General features: G+C 41.5%; 1 protein-coding gene across 2 annotated transcripts in view; it reads right to left on the reverse strand.

The window, feature by feature from the left end:
• The window catches only part of sass6 (SAS-6 centriolar assembly protein), a 50046-nt gene that overhangs the window by 26126 nt on the left and 4488 nt on the right, over positions 1–19432 (reverse strand). For both annotated transcript variants that reach the window (XM_055632897.1, XM_055632898.1), the window contains exon 2: positions 727–787. In XM_055632897.1, coding sequence (XP_055488872.1) covers positions 727–787 — 61 coding nt within the window. The remainder of the gene's footprint in view (positions 1–726; positions 788–19432) is intronic.

Consider the following 19432-nt stretch of genomic DNA (forward strand, 5'->3'; position numbering starts at 1 on the left):
TTCTTCACAACAAGTTGATGGCCTGGTTAAAATGTGTATTTTGTGGATGGTAAAGAAATTACCCATTTAGAACCTCAGGTACACTCCAGTTTCAGAGGTGGATCGGAGTAGCTTGGCTAAAAAGATAGCTAGACCTGATTATCTTTTAGCAGTACAGCAAGGATGTTTTCATAGCCACTATAAATATATTGGCACCTACACCACCATCCTGTTTCATTCTCTAATATTAATTAATTAAAATACTTAAATCCATTAATAGCATTGCAGCAACCCCCTCTATCAATGATTGCCATCTGCACTGCAATGCCACTCCTTGGGATACAAATCCACTGCTCACCATTCCTTTCCCTCTCTTCCCTCCCATAATAAGTACTTGGTTCTGCTGACTTGACTTTTTGCATCTTCTATCCCGATGCCTTCTCCAGCAGGGTGAGTAATACAAAGTAATCATGCTCTCAGTCACCCAGACCACAAGGAAATTATTTTCTTGCATTAATTCACAACCCACCCCACCATCTCCTCATCCCCGACTTTCAAACCGTTTTCTCTAATTATGCTTTTCATAATACATTTATGCCAATTTGTACACATTGAAATGTTTTCTATATTAAAAGTTGCTATATAAAGGCCGATTGCATGCAAATTGGACATCAAAGCAAAATGGCAGTGAAGACAAAATTTGATTTAAAAATAAATTTAAGGGCAAAAATTATTAGTTTGCTGTACCTTCTTGTGAACTGCATTGGAACTGCATTGCCATCCTACTGTCAGGCGAACATTTTCTCTCCTGTAATAAAAGGCAAACAGATTAATACCAGTTAAGTGTAAAAAACACGACTTGTAATTATACAAACTGTCAACATTATTTTGTGTGTATATTTGTGTCAGCAAATTGTATCCACTTTAAATGTATGTAACTTGGTAAGATCACTCGCACAGAAGAATGTTATAAAGTTATTTGCAGAACTTCTACAATGAGAACAATAATCTTGCCAACGGACCCCTCAACGTTAAATCCTGTACAACGCAAGCCAAATTATGATTGCCTAGTTTAAGCAGTGCAAGTGCCTATTTGATATCAGTAGTCCTGTTTTAAACATATTGATGAACTGCACCCAAGTCTTACTCCCCTGAGCTTCTTCTCAATTCTCCCATACACCTACTTTGAGCTTGATATGCTTAGATTTCGATTCCAGCTTCAGCTCTTCTGTTCGTGAATAACGTTTACTAGAGTGTTACTTTTTTCTTGGTTCATGCACTTTTGCACCTGTGTCTTGGGAAACGCTCTAAAAGTTAATAAAACTTCAAAGTAAGCTCAGAAAAGGAAATGTGGTGTCAGTGAGAATAAGGCCAACCACCAAGACACTGACAATGTTGAAAATGCAGGAGTGGCAGAGATCAAATATGAAAAATGAAACCAGGAAAAGTGAAATGCGAAGAAATAGAGCAAGAGAGAAGGGAGAGAACAATCAGGAAAGAAGAGAAAAATAAAACATGATTTTAAATAATTATTGTCGTGTGCAGAGGAATATGAGCAATATATGAAATCATTATCTTTACTGGGCACCTTTTTAAGTGTTCCATATTGATGATCTGATATTGTTGTGTTCCTTTATTCATTCAAAGATTTCCTTCATCTTCCTTTTGAGAATTCATTCCTCCCGCAATCTCGCTTTAATTTCTTAAGTAATTTCTGCATCCTCATTATTATGCCATTAAAATGTTTTCATGTCCCCTTAGGTTGTTGATGAATAATATCCTCATTTCATTGAGGAAATCCAAACTATAATGCACGAGATACTTGTACTTCTCCCCCAGAATCTTGGCAATTTAGTCCTTAAAACTGCGCTTTTGCTCAATCGTTTAAAATGCATGACCATGGAACTTCAAACGTAGATTTGTTGGGTCACTAATTTTTAACTCCTTAATCAAAGCACAAAGCATATTCATATCAAATATTGGGAATGTAAAGAAAAAAATTCTTGATTTACCAATAAAGGTCAACAAAGCAGACAAAGCTAATCTCTACATAAAGCAAAGCTAACCACTACAAAAAAATGATAGTAGCCTGAAATAACCATGGGTTAAAAAATCTAAGCAAACATCTCATTTACAGCATTAAATGGGAACTTGCAATTATAAATCCTCAATGATGCAACATAAATTGTTTTTGAAATACTTTTTAATGCTCATATTGGCAGAACATTGAAGTGGTCGGAAACTGCACTTGAATTTGGTGGCCTTGTACCCTGCTTGAAGTGGTAGGAAACTGCACTTGAATTTGGTGGCCTTGCACCCTGCTTGAAATGGTAGGAAACTGCATTTGAATTTGGTGGCGTTGCACCCTGCTTGAAATGGAATTTCAAGGAATAGCCGTGAGTCAACTGCCAGCCCACCAGCCGTGAGTGAGCTGCCAGCATATCAGGCTTAAGTGACTTGAGCTGCCACCCCAATAATCCATTTGGCCCACAATGTCCATGCTAGCCCTCTGGAAACCAGTCCTTTCTTCAGCCCCCCCCCCCTCCCCCCCCCCCCCCCCCCCCCCCCCCCCCCCGGGTCCCACTTAGTCTGGTAATGTCATATAATCAAGGAAGATTTTTTGAATTACATGGGCCGAATTAGTTATAATATAATTTCAACAAGAACTTGAGAACTGCTTGGAAGTTACTGGCTGTCATGGCGGAAAAAAAGTCTGAAGAAAAGAAAGCGTTTCCATCTACATAACTATAACGTTAAATCAGAACTACCTCAATCTACCATATTTTTCACAAGAATCTGATTGCTCTTATTTGTTTGTACAAATCCTGATCAATTTTCAATTTCTCACGTTGCACATACACAGAATATTATTGAAAACTCATGTTTTCTCATTCAGTCTTCAATGTCCTACATATGTCTATTGGTGACTAGGATTTCCTGCAAGTTAATAACAATGTTTCACTGCTTCACAAGAATTGTTAATGTTCATTGCATCACCTTTGTCAAACTATTTTTCTGTCACCCTTGTCTCCATGAAGACAAGGGGCTAAAATGCGACACGGAGAAAAGTCACATCTCCGTTGAGGTAAGTGACTGGGAACGGATTCCCCTATTCTCCCCCAGAACCACACACACAAATCACACCAGGAGACATACATTTAGGCATGCTGAAAACAACAAAAAGTCCAAAGAAACACACAAGCTGCTGGCGAGGCTGCCGCGCGCAGCACCATCTTGGTAGTAAACCATGATTCTTTCTACCATCACATAATTTCCAAGATAGGTAAACAGTTTTTAACAACAGTGTCATAGAATCATACAGCTTGGACACAGGCCATTCAACCCAACATCCAAACTAGTCCTGTTTGCCCACGTTTGGCCAACATCCCTTTCAACCTTTCCTATCCATGCACATGCACATCCATCCCAGGCGTCTTTAAATGCTATTATAGTACCTGCCTCAACTAGGTAGACAAAATACTGGAGTAACTCAGCGGGACAGGCAGCATCTCTGGAGAGAAGGAATGGGTGACCTTTCGGGTCGAGACCCTTCTTCAGACTCTCGACCTGAAACGTCACCCATTCCTTCTCTCCAGAGAGGCTGCCTGTCCCACTGAGTTACTCTAGCATTTTATGTCTATCTTCGATTTAAACCAGCATCTGCAGTTCTTTCCGACACACCTGCCTCAACTACCTCCTCTGGCAGCTTGTTCCATAAAAAGTGGTCAAGGATTTAATCGACTTTCCCAGAAGCTGCTTGATGCATCAAATCAGATGCCTCAAGAACATTTAAGTCCATGGTTGCCACTGGAAATTATAAATCTAGCCACTAGCCACACTCAGTTTAAAATGGTCCACATGCCGCGAACCGCAGCAGATGTAAAATGGCGGCTTTTCGCAGCAGCGGCCCCTGCAGTCAGTCTGACTTTTTTTTTTGTCCCGTTTAATGTGTTTTTATATTGTTTTGGACTGTGTATATGTGGGGGGCTGGGGGTGGGGGAACCTTTTAAATCTCTTCCCTGCACGGGAGAACCGATCTTTTTCCCTGTCGGGTCTCCGTTGTCGTTGGGGCCTAGCACCGTGGAGCGGCCTCCAGCCGGAACGAACTGGGGGCTTCAGCCGCGGAGCTTCAGAGGCTCCGGCTGCGGGCCTGTGGACGGTGACATCGGGAGCTCGCGGGTCCCTGGTGGGAGACCGCTCTGCGGAGCTCCCGCAGCGGCAGCTGCTCCTGCCCGAGATGCAGGGCTGAAGGCGGTCTGGGGCGGGGCCTGACATCACCGGCGGGGGCATTAACGGCCGCGGGACTTGCCATCGCCCGACGGGGGCTTTAACATCGGTAGTGAGGAAATATTATACAAATAGAACCGCTTGGATAGTGACTTTTATATAAGCTAGGTAATTTGCAAAAGAAAAGCTTAAAGTTTTCCTGAACCGAAATAAAGTGCAAACAGACACATACACACAGGCAAAGATGAATCAAAACTTGGAGGCCTGAACCAGAACCTGCTTAGCTTAGGTTATTGTTTGGGGGCAATTATAGCACTGAAAGAAAAATTGTATTTGATATGGCTTTGTGTTGAAGATTGGGAAGCTGAATAAGGGGCCTCTTCTTAGGCCATCTGCTCTCTCTATGGCCCATTTTTGAGCTCTGAATGTGACATAAAGGTGAAGAGTTATGGCTTGCTTTGCTAGGTTTGAGAGAATTCAAGGCTGAGAGATGATAGACTGCAGTTAGCTTTGGCTGTGTAAAACAATTATAATGTGTGATAAGGAATAAGATGTAAGTGAAGGAATAGTTGCTTTGAGAAATAATTAGATTGAGGGAGTAGTTTATAGAAGGTTGAAGCAGATGGAATTATGACGTAATGGTCTGAGATGTAGTCTCTTGTGTTCTGCCTGGTACATGAGATTGGAAATCCTACTTCCCGATAACAGGAAAAACACCAAACTCATATTAAGTAAATTGACAGATTTACGACCCATGTATCTTTGGATGGGAGATGGAAATGTGCGTTTTGAACTTAGAAACTGTAATTCAGCAAACTTATATAATTAATGTTTTAAAGACATAGGTAATGGTATTTCAAAATGTGTAAAATTATAATAACACCAATTATGAAATGTATTGGCTTAATAGAAAGGTACACTTTAGACTTATAGAAATTGTTTAGATTTATAGAAATATATTTTCTCTTGGTATAGAAAGTGTGTATGACTAGTGTGATCGTTGTGTTATATACGTATCTTGTATTTTGAGGAATGGTCTTTCATAAGAGCCTACTGGGGTTTTGCTGTGTTGAAATAAAATAATTCTAAAACAGTTATAAAGCACAGGCAAACAAAGGCTGTAATGAGGCCAGGGAAGGGGGATCGTGACTGATGTTGTAAATTACCAGAAGGACTCAGATGATTGGTTACTAGCTTGTCATACCCTCTGTATCTAAAATGTCTAATACCTATATAAATGCCATGAGTTTGTATCAAAGTTACTCCTCTCTGGACCCGCCCCAGAGCATCAGCTCTGTGTTGGAAGGTTCAAGAGACTAGTCTCAGCTGAATAAAGAATTGATTTTAACAGCAACAAGTGTTTGAGTCAAGTTGACTTTAGATTGAAAGAACTCAGTTTAACAGTAGAGGATGGAGAGCAGGGGAGAGCCAAGACTTTGACTTCCATCACAGTGAGGAGGAGAATCACTGTGATGGATGTCTGTGTGAATTGAGTTGTAAAATTGTTCCTTTTTGTTGTATGGCTGCAGAAGCCAAAGTTCCTAACGGAAAAATAAAGCTCATTTGAATTAGAATTGAGGGTGACGGTTAGCTGGCATTGAGCTTCCTGGTTGTTCAGGTGATGGTGGTGGTTTTTGTCACACTCAGTTTTAGTCTCCAGGTCTTAAGGTTGCCCGCAACGTTCCATATCCACCGTGAGCACATACTCCACGTTTGACTAACTCCTGTCCGAATGCAGTAGCGCCAGGTCATCTGCGTATCCATACTAGCGCGAGGTCGTGCGTGGCAGATCGCTGATATAGAGATTGAAGAGCATGGGGACCAGTACCGAGCCTTGTGGGACTCCGTTTTTTAGGCGTCGCAGTCGGCAAGGTTATCCGTCGCTGGTATCGAGTACAAAACTGCGGTTGGCAAGGAACCGGAACCGTACTAAATGGCAGTCAGGAATGGTGCGGAGGAGCTGCAAAAAAGGCCATGGTGCCACACCGTATCGTAGGCGGCGGTGAAGTCCACCAGAGTGACCCTTTTCAAAACTGTCTTCGATGTCATTGGTCAGCTTGACTATTTGGTGGGTAGTGCAGCGCCCACGACGAAATCTGGCTTGTTCGGCGGGTAGTTGGGGGTCGATGATTGGATCGAGACGGGCCAGGAGAAGCCGTTCGAGGAGCTTGTACGGGACACAGAGGAGTGAGATGGGCCGATAGTTCCTTGGGTCATCCCCTCCTGACTCCGACGTGGAATGGGCGGCAACGCAAGTCGAAGGTGTCACGGTCATCAATGTATACAAGCCACCTTCTACCAGGCTCCTCAAAGACTCCATCCCCGCCTTTGGTTCGCCTTGCATGTACGCCGGAGACTTTAACTGCCACAGCACCACCTGGGGCTACCGTTCAACTAACTCAGATGGCACTGCACTAGAAGACTGAGCCTCAGCTACTGGCGTTCAACTCCTGTACGACCCAAAACAACTGGACAGCTTCCACTCTGGCAGGTGGAATACGACTACCAACCCTGACTTGGCTTTTGCAAAGCTGAATGGACCGTCCCCATACCGTATCATCCTGGATCACTTCCCAAAATCACAACATCGTCCATCTCTGATTATCCCAGACTACTCCATCGAGCCAGTCCCAACCAAACCTACGAAGAGGTTGAATTTCCGCAAGGCCAGGTGGGACCAGTTCACAAGTCTGGTGGACATGGATCGACAGCCTTTCCACCCCCACCAATCTGGACAAAGCCTACTCAGCCTTCTGCAAACTCCTCAACAGGGCAGCGAAGAGTTCCATTCCTCGTGTTATCATCGCCGGTACATCCCTACATGGAACGAAGAGAGTGACACATGCTACAATGCATTCCTGTCCGCTGAACCTGGTGAAGAGGCTGCCTCCAAGGCTACGGAGCTGACAAACTGCCTCAACAAGAAGCGCAGAGAGGAGTGGGAAGAGACAGTCCAAGGAATCGACTTCACACACTCCCTCCCATAGGGTGGCTTGGAAGACCTTCATTTGCCTCTCCGGTCAAAGTACCCGTCCAAAGCATTGCCCTTTCACGACCATCGCCCACGAGCTCCTGGCCAACGGCCACTTCAAAGAAGCGGACAAGAATCATACTTGTTCTGTCAAACGGAAACCACTCATCTTTCGAAAGCTCCAGGCGCTGATGGGCTCATGTCAGCACCCTTTTCCTCTGCAGAACTCTCTTCTGTCATCTCTCAATTGAAATGCAGAAAAGCCCAGGGTCCTGATAACATCCCCCCGGAATTTCTGAAACACTGAGGTCCTAAATGCCAGGTCTGGCTCCTTGAGTTAGACTCCACTAGCCTCATTGGTCAGTACATTCCGAAGATCTGGCGGAAAGCCACCGTCATCAAGGCCGTTATCAGAAGCTGCATTATCTCTTACCAAGCTTTTCAAAACAAGGTAAACAGCACGGAACAATTGGAACTAGAAAAACAGATTAAACATCTTGACTTCGAAAGTGCGTTTGACCCAACCACTGCAAAATCTGAGGAAGGACATTATTGCCAAAGAGGGAGTGCAGAGACGGTTCACCAGACTGATTCCTGGGATGTCAGGACTGTCTTATGAAGAAAGACTGGATAGACTTGGTTTATACTCTCTAGAATTTAGGAGATTGAGAGGGGATCTTATAGAAATTTACAAAATTCTTAAGGGGTTGGACAGGCTAGATGCAGGAAGATTGTTCCCGATGTTAGGGAAGTCCAGGACAAGGGGTCACAGCTTAAGGATAAGGGGGAAATCCTTTAAAACCGAGATGAGAAGAACTTTTTTCACACAGAGAGTGGTGAATCTCTGGAACTCTCTGCCACAGAGGGTAGTTGAGGCCAGTTCATTGGCTATATTTAAGAGGGAGTTAGATGTGGCCCTTGTGGCTAAGGGGATCAGGGGGTATGGAGAGAAGGCAGGTACGGGATACTGAGTTGGATGATCAGCCATGATCATATTGAATGGCGGTGCAGGCTCGAAGGGCCGAATGGCCTACTCCTGCACCTAATTTCTATGTTTCTATGTTTCTAAAACATAATAAGATAGCCGCATTAAAATTTAAATTAAATCAGATTCATTCTGCAAAAATCATTAGGATATTTCAATATACTAAGCAAAAAAATTTGAATTTGGTGACAAACCACACAAATCTGGCACGCCAACTCCGCAAATCAGAGAAAGACCACTTAGATCAGAAAAAGGAGAGTTGCTCACACTGCCTAAAGATATTAATGAAAGATTCTTAAAATTCTATCAAACACTATACTCATCAAAAACAACAGCCGACCCTGCAAAGATGAAATGTTTTCTTGAAAATTGCAATCTCCCATACCTTAATGAGGAGAAACGGGATGAATTAGGTGCTGAGATAACAACAAAAGACATTGTAGAGACTATTAAATCACTGAAAAGTGGAAAAACGCCAAGTCCGGACAGGTTTAGTAATGAATTTTACAAAAAATTCAATGATTCAATTTCCCCACGCTTATAAGCCCTTTATATTCAAGCTTTTAAAGAACAGACTTTACCACAAACCCTTGCCGAATCAACCATTACACTGATCCCAAAAAAAGATAGAAACCTTGAAGAGGCAATAGCTCTTTTAAATACAGACCAGAAGATATTAGCCAAGACTTTGGCACGCAGATTAAGCCTGTTTATTAGTAAATTAATACATCCAGATCAAACTGGGTTAATACCTAATCGGCATTCGTTTTATAAAATTGAGACGTTTGCTTAATATAATATACTCGCATAGAACGACAAACGAAGATTTAACAATTATCTCTCTAGACGCAGAAAAAGCTTTCGACCAAGTGGAATGGGCTTATCTTTTTACAGTGTTGGAAACACTGTAAAAGATTCAATTCCAAATTCCAATTAGGAGAAAACTTAATTTCATGGGTGAAGCTGTTAGATAATAATCTGACAGCCAGAATACTGACAAACCAAATTCTTTCACCTAAATTTCAGTTATCCAGGGGTAACAGACAAGGATGCGCCATTTTACCAATGTTATTTGCATTAGCCATAGAACCCCTTGCAGAGTATTGGATTACATTCGGGTATTCATGGATATAACACTAAATATACCAGCAACAAGATTTTGTTATATGCAGACGATGTATTTTTATACATTACTAACTCCCAAGTTAGTATCCCAAATGTATTAAACATTATAGAACAATTTGGTGCCTTTTCAGGTTATTGAATAAATTGGAATAAAAGTGAAATTATGACAATAAAAGCTCAAGATCGTTCTCAGCTCCAAAAATTTCCTTTCAGAATTGTTACCGAAAAATTTAGATATCTCGGAGTTTACATGACTAGAAAATACACCTCTCTATTTCAAACAAATTTCCCACCACTAATTACTAAACTAAATGCCTACATTCAATTCTGGAAAACACTCCCTATTTCCCTTATAGGTAGAGTAAATGCTATAAAGATGATCTTCCTTCCACAACTCCTATATTTATTTCAATCAATACCGATATATCTCCACAAAAGTTTTTTCAAAAAAATGGACTCTACTATTACAAACTTCATTTGGGACTACAAAACCCACAGAATACACAAAAGGCATTTGTGTAAATCCAAAGAAAATGGACGATTAGTTCCTAACTTTCTTTTCTACTACTGGCCGACTAACATCAAAAATATAATTTACTGGATGGACGATACATGTCAACAGGTAAATTGGTTAAAAATGGAGAGGGAAGATTGTTTGCCTTTTAACATAGGCTCGATTCTTCTATCTCCAATACATCTGAATAAATCAACGTATGACCAAAATCCGATAATACAAAGTACCCTACGTATCTGGAAACAGTTGAAATTAAGTCTTAAACTGAAAAATTTGTCTCTCCTTCTGCCTATTGCTAACAAACCCTCGTTTAAATCGTCTACTTTAGATAAGCCCGAGTCTGAAGAAGGGTTTTGGCCCGAAACGTTGCCTATTTCCTTGCTCCATAGATGCTGCTGCACCTGCTGAGTTTCTCCAGCATTTTTGTGTACCTACTTTCGATAAGGTGTTTGCTCAATGGAAAAATCTAGGAATTAAAACTGTGGGAGACCTCTATAAGAAGGGGACTTTTCCTTTCTTTTCAAGAACTACAGGAGAAATATCATTTGAAAGCAAGCAATCTTTTTAGATATCTTCAAATCCACGATTAGTGAAAACATACACACAAGACTGTCCTTTTATGGGTCCAGATATATTAGACGATTGTTTGAATAGACATGCCGACACAAGTTGATATCTTACATTTATAACACTCTCTTAAATGTGGATACCCCACCTTCTGAGATGTATAGGCGAGTATGGGAAGACGAGTTGGGTTTATCAATTTCAAAATATATATGGGAGGGAAGCCTACTATACATACATTATTGCTCTCTCAATGTCAGGCATTCCCTGATACAATTCTAAATACTGCATAGGCTATACTATTCAAAGACTAAATTGAATAAGATCTTCCCAGCTGTCTCCCCTGTCTGTGATAAATGTCACCTCCAAGAAGCTACCTTAACCCATTCCTTTGCATCCTGTATAAAGATACAAAACTTCTGGATGGGAATATTCGATATCTTCTCTAAAACACTTAAAATGAAACTGGAATCAGATACAAAACAAATAATTTTAGGAATGTCAGAGGCCTGTTCTAAGTTGACGATATTTCAAAGACGCTTCCTTGACTACGGCCTAATAACTGCGAAGAAACTCATATTCAAATTCTGGGAAAAGATAACAGTTCCCACAGTGAAGATGTGGATTACTGACATGTCCGAGACATTACACTTAGAAAATATTAGGCTTGTTTTGGCTGATAAAGTAGACCAATCCTTTCACTGAATTTCTTCAACAACAGAATGGTTGAACACAAATTTAAAACCGATGCTTGGGATGGGTGAGCGGGGGGAAGGACAGTGGGGTATATCTCTGTTTTTTTCCCCTCTCCTTTCTCTTTTTTCTTCTCGCATTTTTTTGGTAGTTCAGGGGTCTTTTTTTCTCTCTCTTTTGCATCTTTTTTCTTTTTCTTCATTCTTTCCTTTTTTCTCTTTTTTTATGATTTATGTACCAATTTATAAAATGTTAAAAATAAAGCTGTACGAAAATTGTATAACTCTCATGCCAATTGCTTTACTCTTGTACAATTGCTTCTAATAAAATAAATTAAAAATATTTGTTTTTAAAAAGCCATCGTCATTGCGCTACCAAACCCAAACAAGCCTGCGGATGACCCAAGGAACTTATATTTCTAGATCAGGATTAAGAGAACTCCAATTAAAAAAAATGTACTTATCCAAAAAAAAGTTTTTCTGTAAATGTAAAAATGAAACCTTCAGAAAAAAGAAAAAAGGGAGGAAAAAAAATAATTTCCCGCTTCACTTTATACTCTTGTATCTGTCATATTCTGATCAAAATTACTACCAAGCATGAAAAGCTGAAGATTTTTTGCACAAATTCAAACAAAATACAATGTAACAGGTCAGGAAGATAATGGAAAGATGACATTTTGACTGAAGACCCTTCTTCAGATTAACGATCTGAGAATATGATATCAATGCCATTGGGAAAGTAACAACAGAACTGTATCAGTTGCATCTAAGTAGATTTTGTTCAATTTCTCCTCTCATGGCTAAAGATCACAACCAATGGTCAGTTTTATCTATCCCAGTAATGGCTCAGATTAAAGAACTGTTTGAAGTAGAAAGCACAATGGGTTTCAGTTTTCATAGAAAAATGAATGGAATCACAAGCGCATTTGTGCATGTGGATAATTATGCAAAACATTTGTGTTGTATTCTGAGATCTTCGGTTTCCTCCCACACTCCAAAGACGTACAGGTTTCTAAGTTAATTGGCTTGGTATAAGTGTAAATTGTCCCTTGTGGGAGTAGGATAGTGTTAATGTGCTGTGATCGCTAGTCGGTGCAGACTCGGTGGGCCGAAGGGCCTGTTTTTGCGCTGTATCTCTAAACTAAACAATTTAAAATAAACCATTTCAACTGTTAATCTAATATCAATTATGGGGATGCTTAGGAGGGGGAGCTACAATCACTTGCATATAAAAAAGTAAATTCCTAGATGAGATTCAGTATGCTTTCTAAGCAGATCAGTAGAAGATGCACTGGACATTGAACAATATTAGGTAGTTTAAAATAGCAAACTATTCCCCAGCTTCAAATATAACCTAAAAAAAAAACTGATTTTGAAATTCCACTCGAACATATAATCAAGTCATTAAAACCTATCAAAAGAATGCAGCGATCTTTGTTGCCAAAATAATTCAAAAATCAAGCCGCTACATTTCCTTAACCTCCCTTAACGTTTGGAAAGAACTGGAAAATAAATCAAAGGATGTGGAGGTGACCAGGTAGCAATTATAAATTGGCATAGTTTCGAAATGCATAACCACTAGGATTGTTGGCTCTGATAGGTAATGTGTATCAGTCACATAATATATTAAACATTGCTTTAGGATTTTAAAACCAAAAATAATGAAGAGAAAAAATTGTACATTATATAAAGATTTCCCGCAATGTATCTGAACCCAATATAGAGTCAATTGGTAAGTTAAAATTTATTAAAAAGCTTCCCAAATCAATGTGGTGCAGCGGTAGAGTTGCTGCCTTACAGCACTGGGTCGTCTCATTGCCGGGAAATATGATACTTTCATTTCTCTTTTTCCACTTTTCCACTTCACCCCCAATCCCCAGGTTATTAATTTCCATTACATATTTCAATACCATGTCAAAGAAGGTAAATGGACAATTAACTTCCAAGCATCTGTCAATATTAGACCACAACTAGGTATAAAGTAGAAAACAGAATGACAAGTATTCCAAATGTCACCTGATGCAAGGAAGTACATAACCTATGTTCAGCTTCCTTTTAAAAAAGGAAATATATTTGTAATATCATATATGTAAATATATTTCCACACCCCTTATATGCATGAATGGTACCATTCCAATTTTTTTTTTTTGCCTGATAATTGATTAAATTCTCCAGCCATATGTCAATTTGTGGCTATGCCGTCAACAATCGAAGATTCCATTCCACCATTGTCCCATGAGAAGCAAGAGACTTCGAGACAATGCACCCATAGCTTCAGCCCCAGAATCATCAAAGTCAGACATGTAAAAACATGTGAAATTATTCTAAAAATGCTTTTAAACAGAGCAACCTTTTGTTAATTCAAGACAAATATCCAGAGGGAAATAAAAAAACAAACTAATACTCCTTTCAATAAAAGGTTGGTAATCTTATTAAAATGAATGATACACTGTCAGATATGGATATTATAAAATCAGGGAGGCTAGATAAAAAGTGCAATTCAGAACACTGTGGGCATTTCTTCACTTCTTCTTCTTCTTCTTGCATATGGCGTGCACAGCTTAAGTTGTAGGACAACTTGTTCTATTTGATCTTATTTGATTGTGCACGCCGGGTTGATTGCATTCGTTGAAACAGGCGGACCACGTGAAGGTTGCAATCTTCCACCCTATTTCTTCACTCAAATGTGCAACCAGGAGATAGAGCAAGGTTAAAAGCAACAGCATCTATCCCCCAGAATACTCCTGACTTCTGAGCTACAGAGCACAGGCACGGTATCTTGAACACACTTGTGCATACACACTTTAGTGTTGTCTCTGACCAAGTTTGGTCATCTTCTTTCATTTCTCATATCATTTCATAAGTTTGACATACAAGTGCCTTTAATAAGTAAATTTTGCTGTGCATGAAATGTTAAACAATTTTTTTTTAAAAGGCCAACATTTAAAAAACCTTTATCACACACACACACACACACACACAGGCAGACAGGCAGACAGGCAGACACACACACACCACACCACAGTGGAATGGGCTATTAATGTTCAGAGTTTTGTTTGGGTTGAGTTTAATAGGCTGATGGCTGTGGGGGAGTAGCTATTCCTGAACCTGGATGTTGCCGATCAGGCTGTACCTTCTACCTGAAGGCAGCGGGGAGATGAGTGTGTGGCCAGGATGGTGTGGATCCTTGATGATGCTGTCAGTCTTTTAGAGGCAGCGACTGCGACAGATCCCCTCGATAGTAGTGAGGTCAGAGCCGATGATGGACTGGGCACTGTTTACAACGTTTTGCAGTCTTTTCCGTACCTGGGCGCTCAAGTTGCCGAACCAAGCCACGATGCAACCGGTCAGCATGCTCTCTACTGTGCACCTGTAGAAGTTCGAGAGAGTCCTCCTTGACATACCGACTCTCTGTAATCTTCTCAGGAAGTAGAGGCGCTGATGTGCTTTCTTTATAATTGCTTCAGTGTTCTCGGACCAGGAGAGATCTTCAGAGATATGCACGCCCAGGAATTTGAAGCTCTTGACCCTCTCCACCATCAACTCGTTGATATAAATAGGACTGTGGGATCCCATCCAACCCTTCCAAAGTCCACAATCAGTTCCTTGGTTTTGCTGGTGTTGAGAGCCAGGTTATTGTGCTGGCACCATTTGGTCAAATGGTCGATCTCACTTCTATACTCTGACGCATCTCCAGAAAGGTAGAACCGATTAATATCACAACATTGTCAAACAATAGCAAAAGGTTTTTTTAAATCAGCAATAGTCAAGAAGCTGACAATGGGGGAGAAAACAGAATGAAACAAAATCATAAAAACAGATTTAAACTGTTAGGGTTTTGACACATATGCAAAATAAAGCAAAAGTTAATTGCTTACAGAAAGAATGTAGAAAAATTATAAATATAATGTAACAATGAAACAGCAGAAACATTTTAAAAAGTTGACAATACCAGATGCAAAGAATGTACTGAAAATTGTGGGAAAGCAAGAAAGAAATATCTAAAATTATTTTAACAAACGCAGCAAACTAAATCAAGAAATTCAAACGCTAACAAATCCCCTGGACTTATGGCCTCAATATAAACAGTTAAAAGGAGATGCTAGAAAGATGGCAAAATAAGACATTTTCCATAAAACTCTGGATTCACGAAAATTAAATCAATGGTTCAATGTTGCAATCCTGTTGTTCAATGAGATATTAAAAAGTGATTTACAAATAGAGAACATTCATTTAGCAAAAAGGCACACGAAAGGATTAGCAATGGACAACACATTTTAATGAAAGGAAATCTTTCGCTGACAAATAAGTTTTCTTGAGACAGTAATTCACAGGGTAGAAAAGGGGCAGTCTATGAATTTTAATCTTCAGTAGGGATTTGATAAACACCACACAAAAGGTGGTTACCATTCATACGATTGAGTGCTATTTTAGCACCCGAAATAGTAGTAACTAGACTGTGCGGACTGGTTGGGCCCGTCCCCCAAAGCAATATCCCACCACTCACCCATTCCCCCAACCTGCTCAGGCGCGGCTGACAGGTTTCTGTTGTGACACCAGAGATCCCCGTTGTGACGCGTCACGGAAACCCTCCCCAACTGCAAAGGCGCGGCCGGCAAGTGGGAGTGCGACTCCAACGTTTTTAAAGTTTAAAATGGCAATAACGTAAAATATAAGATCAATGTGAACACCTCACTCTCCCTCTTCAGTCCCCTATTCCCCTCCTCCATTATTCTCCCTCTCCCCACCCTCCTCTGCTTCCTCCGCTCACCCCCTCCCTCCCCTCTCCCTCCTCCATTCTTTCCTCTCACTTCCTCCTCTCCCACTCCCTCACCCCTCCCTCGCTTTTCCCTTACCCTGTCACTCCCTCCCTCCATAACCCCTCTCCCCTCCCTACCTCTCCCTCTCCTTCCCCGTTCCTCACCTCCCCCCATCCCACCCCCCCACACATCCTCCTCTCCCCCACTCCCCTACCTCCCCCACTCTCCCCACTCCTCCACTCTGCCCTCCTCCACTGCCCTCCTCTCCCCCTCCTCCCCCACCCTCTCCTCCCTCTCCCCACCTCTACCTCAATCCCCACACTCCTAACCTCCCCAGGATCTCGATGTAAACCACCGCCGGCCCAGTTTTGTCCACCATGTCGGCGATGAAGTTGTACGAGGTGGGCACTGTGGGGGGAGACGGGCCGAGCGGCCTGGAGGCGGAGGCGGAGACTGAGGCCTAGTCCTTGCCCCATTCCTGCTCCTCTCCCTCCCTGCGGGCCCAGAGCAGCAGCGCCGCCGCTCCCAGAACCAGCCCCGCGCCCAGGCCCTGGCTCCCAGGCGCAACCTCTCCCCGCCCCCAGACCTACTGCAGCGCGGATACCGGGCCCACTGCGCACGCGCGGGGCTGACAGGCCTCCCTCAATTGCGCAGACGCGGTCAGCAAGTGGGGGCGCTGTTTAAGTTATTTTAAATTTTAAATGTCAATAACGTAAAATATAACATTAATCTGAATGAAACTTGGTACTGCACATACCAGGACAATGGGGAGTAAACCAAAAATTGTAGCGCTATCGTGTACCGTTTTGGCGGAGTTTCCAGAACACACACACACACACACACACACACAAACAAACAAACATGAGAATTTTAGTATCTATTTAAGTATCTATTTTTTAGGAACTGCATAGTGTTAGAAATAGAGATTGCCAATGCAAACAATTGAGCAATAATCTATATGACTGAATGCAATGCATCGAAGTGAGACAACAAAGCAAGCTGTGAGGAGGATGCCAGGCAGCTGGCTACAAAGAAATATTAAGTGGATAACAGGTTGGAGATGGAGCATACCTACCTGGAGTATTGCGTACAATGAATCTGATAGGAAGGACATTATTGGATAGAGGGAGTGCAGAGAAGTTTTGGTCTCCAAATCTGAGGAAGGACATTATTGCCATAGAGGGAGTGCAGAGAAGGTTCACCAGACTGATTCCTGGGATGTCAGGACTGTCTTATGAAGAAAGACTGGATAGACTTGGTTTATACTCTCTAGAATTTAGGAGATTGAGAGGGGATCTTATAGAAACTTACAAAATTCTTAAGGGGTTGGACAGGCTAGATGCAGTAAGATTGCTCCCGATGTTGCGGAAGTCCAGGACAAGGGGTCACAGCTTAAGGATAAGGGGGAAATCCTTTAAAACCGAGATGAGAAAAACTTTTTTCACACAGAGAGTGGTGAATCTCTGGAACTCTCTGCCACAGAGGGTAGTTGAGGCCAGTTCATTGTCTATATTTAAGAGGGAGTTAAATGTGGCCCTTGTGGCTAAGGGGATCAGAGGGTATGGAGAGAAGGCAGGTACGGGATACTGAGTTGGATGATCAGCCATGATCATATTGAATGGCGGTGCAGGCTCGAAGGGCTGAATGGCCTACTCCTGCACCTAATTTCTATGTTTCTATAATATAGGAAATGGGATCTTAATCACCTTGCTTGGAAGAATGGTAAAGATGAATATATTTTTTAAGTAATTAGTATAAATTTAGAGGTACCCATTTGGTGTCCTATATATGTGAATAAGACAAAGTTAATATGCACATGCAAATGTTAAAGCATGCCAGAGTGAATTAAATCTTCTAGCAATTGGGAACAATAACAATTAGAGCCTACAGTTTTGGAACAGGCAAACTTCTTGAAAGAATTGACAATGCATATTTGAGTGTTTTTCTTAGTAACAGATCATTGTCCCACGTTACGGGGTCAATTACTTAGGATTGTGCGGAGAAATTTCTTCACGAAATGTTGAATTTTTGGAATCCATTCACAAGAAGTATGTTGATGAGTATAAAATAAAATGTTTTTGAATGAGAAAAATCAAGTCAAATCAGTCCTGAGGCTGCTAAATCCCATTGGGGATGATTAGATGCTGCAGCACTGGGAATCAAGAGATGTCGTGTACGAAAAGGGAATTAGAAATACAGTTCCACAACCAATTTTCTGGTCTTGCCCCCCCCCCCCCCTTAAACCAGACAAAATACTCCTTCGCCCCCTCCCCCAGAAGTCCCCCCCCCCCCCGAACTTTGGTGCATAGGCTGGGTGAGGCGGCCGATCTTGACTTCATTGGGACCTCTGCTACGATCGGCGGGTCGATTTTGACTCCTGTGGCCAAGGATCAGGAACTCCAGCTCAGCCAGAGCCAGAAGCAGATACTTTCCCATGGCCGACATCGGCGTCCAACTTGGCTAGGCTAGTATAAGTGCATATTGTAATTGACTTTGTAGCTTTCTAACTCGTGATCATTGTTCTGGAATTCTTTTGGGAAGTAAAATTGTTGTCTCCAGAATAAAGGATTTAGTCTAATTATATTATATCTTTGCAAATAGACAACCTAAGGAGGGTATCAAGGCTTGGACGGAGTGTGGATAGTCATAACTGAATCACCCTTTCATGTAAACAAGGATAAACCAGTATAGGCAATTATGTTGTTTCTACATATTTAATTCAAAGGTTAAATCTAACGATTTGTGGATCATAAATTCTTCAGCTTCAACTAGTTGTACACCATTCAAACAGGAATTTATTTGCAACATCGGGAATAAATTAACAAGTTTTCCCACATACCCCAGTCCCGACCAAGAATATTGCGGCTCAACATTCTCTGAAGATAAACACAAAATGCTGGAGTAACTCAGCGGGTCAGTCAGCATCACTGGAGATTAGGTGACATTTTGGGTTGGAACACTTCTTCAGACTTGATCCTACTGAAAACAAATGTTGATCACCCTCAACATCATCTGAACCTGATCTTACATCAGATCTTGAATACGAAATGTTCTGAACAAAAGCAACCATGGCAACGAAGATCTCCAGAAAACACCTACAGCATTTTCTGTACAAATAATTTAGTCCACCTTCTTTCTTAGAAAGTGTTTCAAAATATTACAATTAATGGTTAACAAATTCCTTCGGGGCCTGGCAGGATAGATTTTTCTTTTGGGTAAGTATCTAGATATAGACGGTACCATTTCAGAAGAAATGGTTGACAAATTAGGACTGAGATTGGAAGAAGCAGAGGAAAGTGAATCATCAAAATTATCAATAGCTGTTACTGACTACATTCCAGAAAAGAAAAAAAAATGATTCTTCAACATTAAAGGGAATCAAATTTAGTTTAGTTCAGAGGTACACATGGAAACAGGCCTTTCTGCCCACGGAGAAGAAGCGCCAACTCCAGCCCAAATCCGCTCCCCGACAGGCTGGGGACCGCTGGCGGCCAACCCCTCCCGACGCCAGCGAAAGACGAGCACCAGCCATACACACAAAGCGCTGCAGCAACTCAACCTCCTCCCCGCGCCGACACCTCCAGCCACCCCTGGATAGGGACGGCGGGACACCCG

This window comes from Leucoraja erinacea, chromosome 3, assembly GCF_028641065.1.
Source record: "Leucoraja erinacea ecotype New England chromosome 3, Leri_hhj_1, whole genome shotgun sequence".
NCBI classification, from domain to species: domain Eukaryota; kingdom Metazoa; phylum Chordata; class Chondrichthyes; order Rajiformes; family Rajidae; genus Leucoraja; species Leucoraja erinaceus.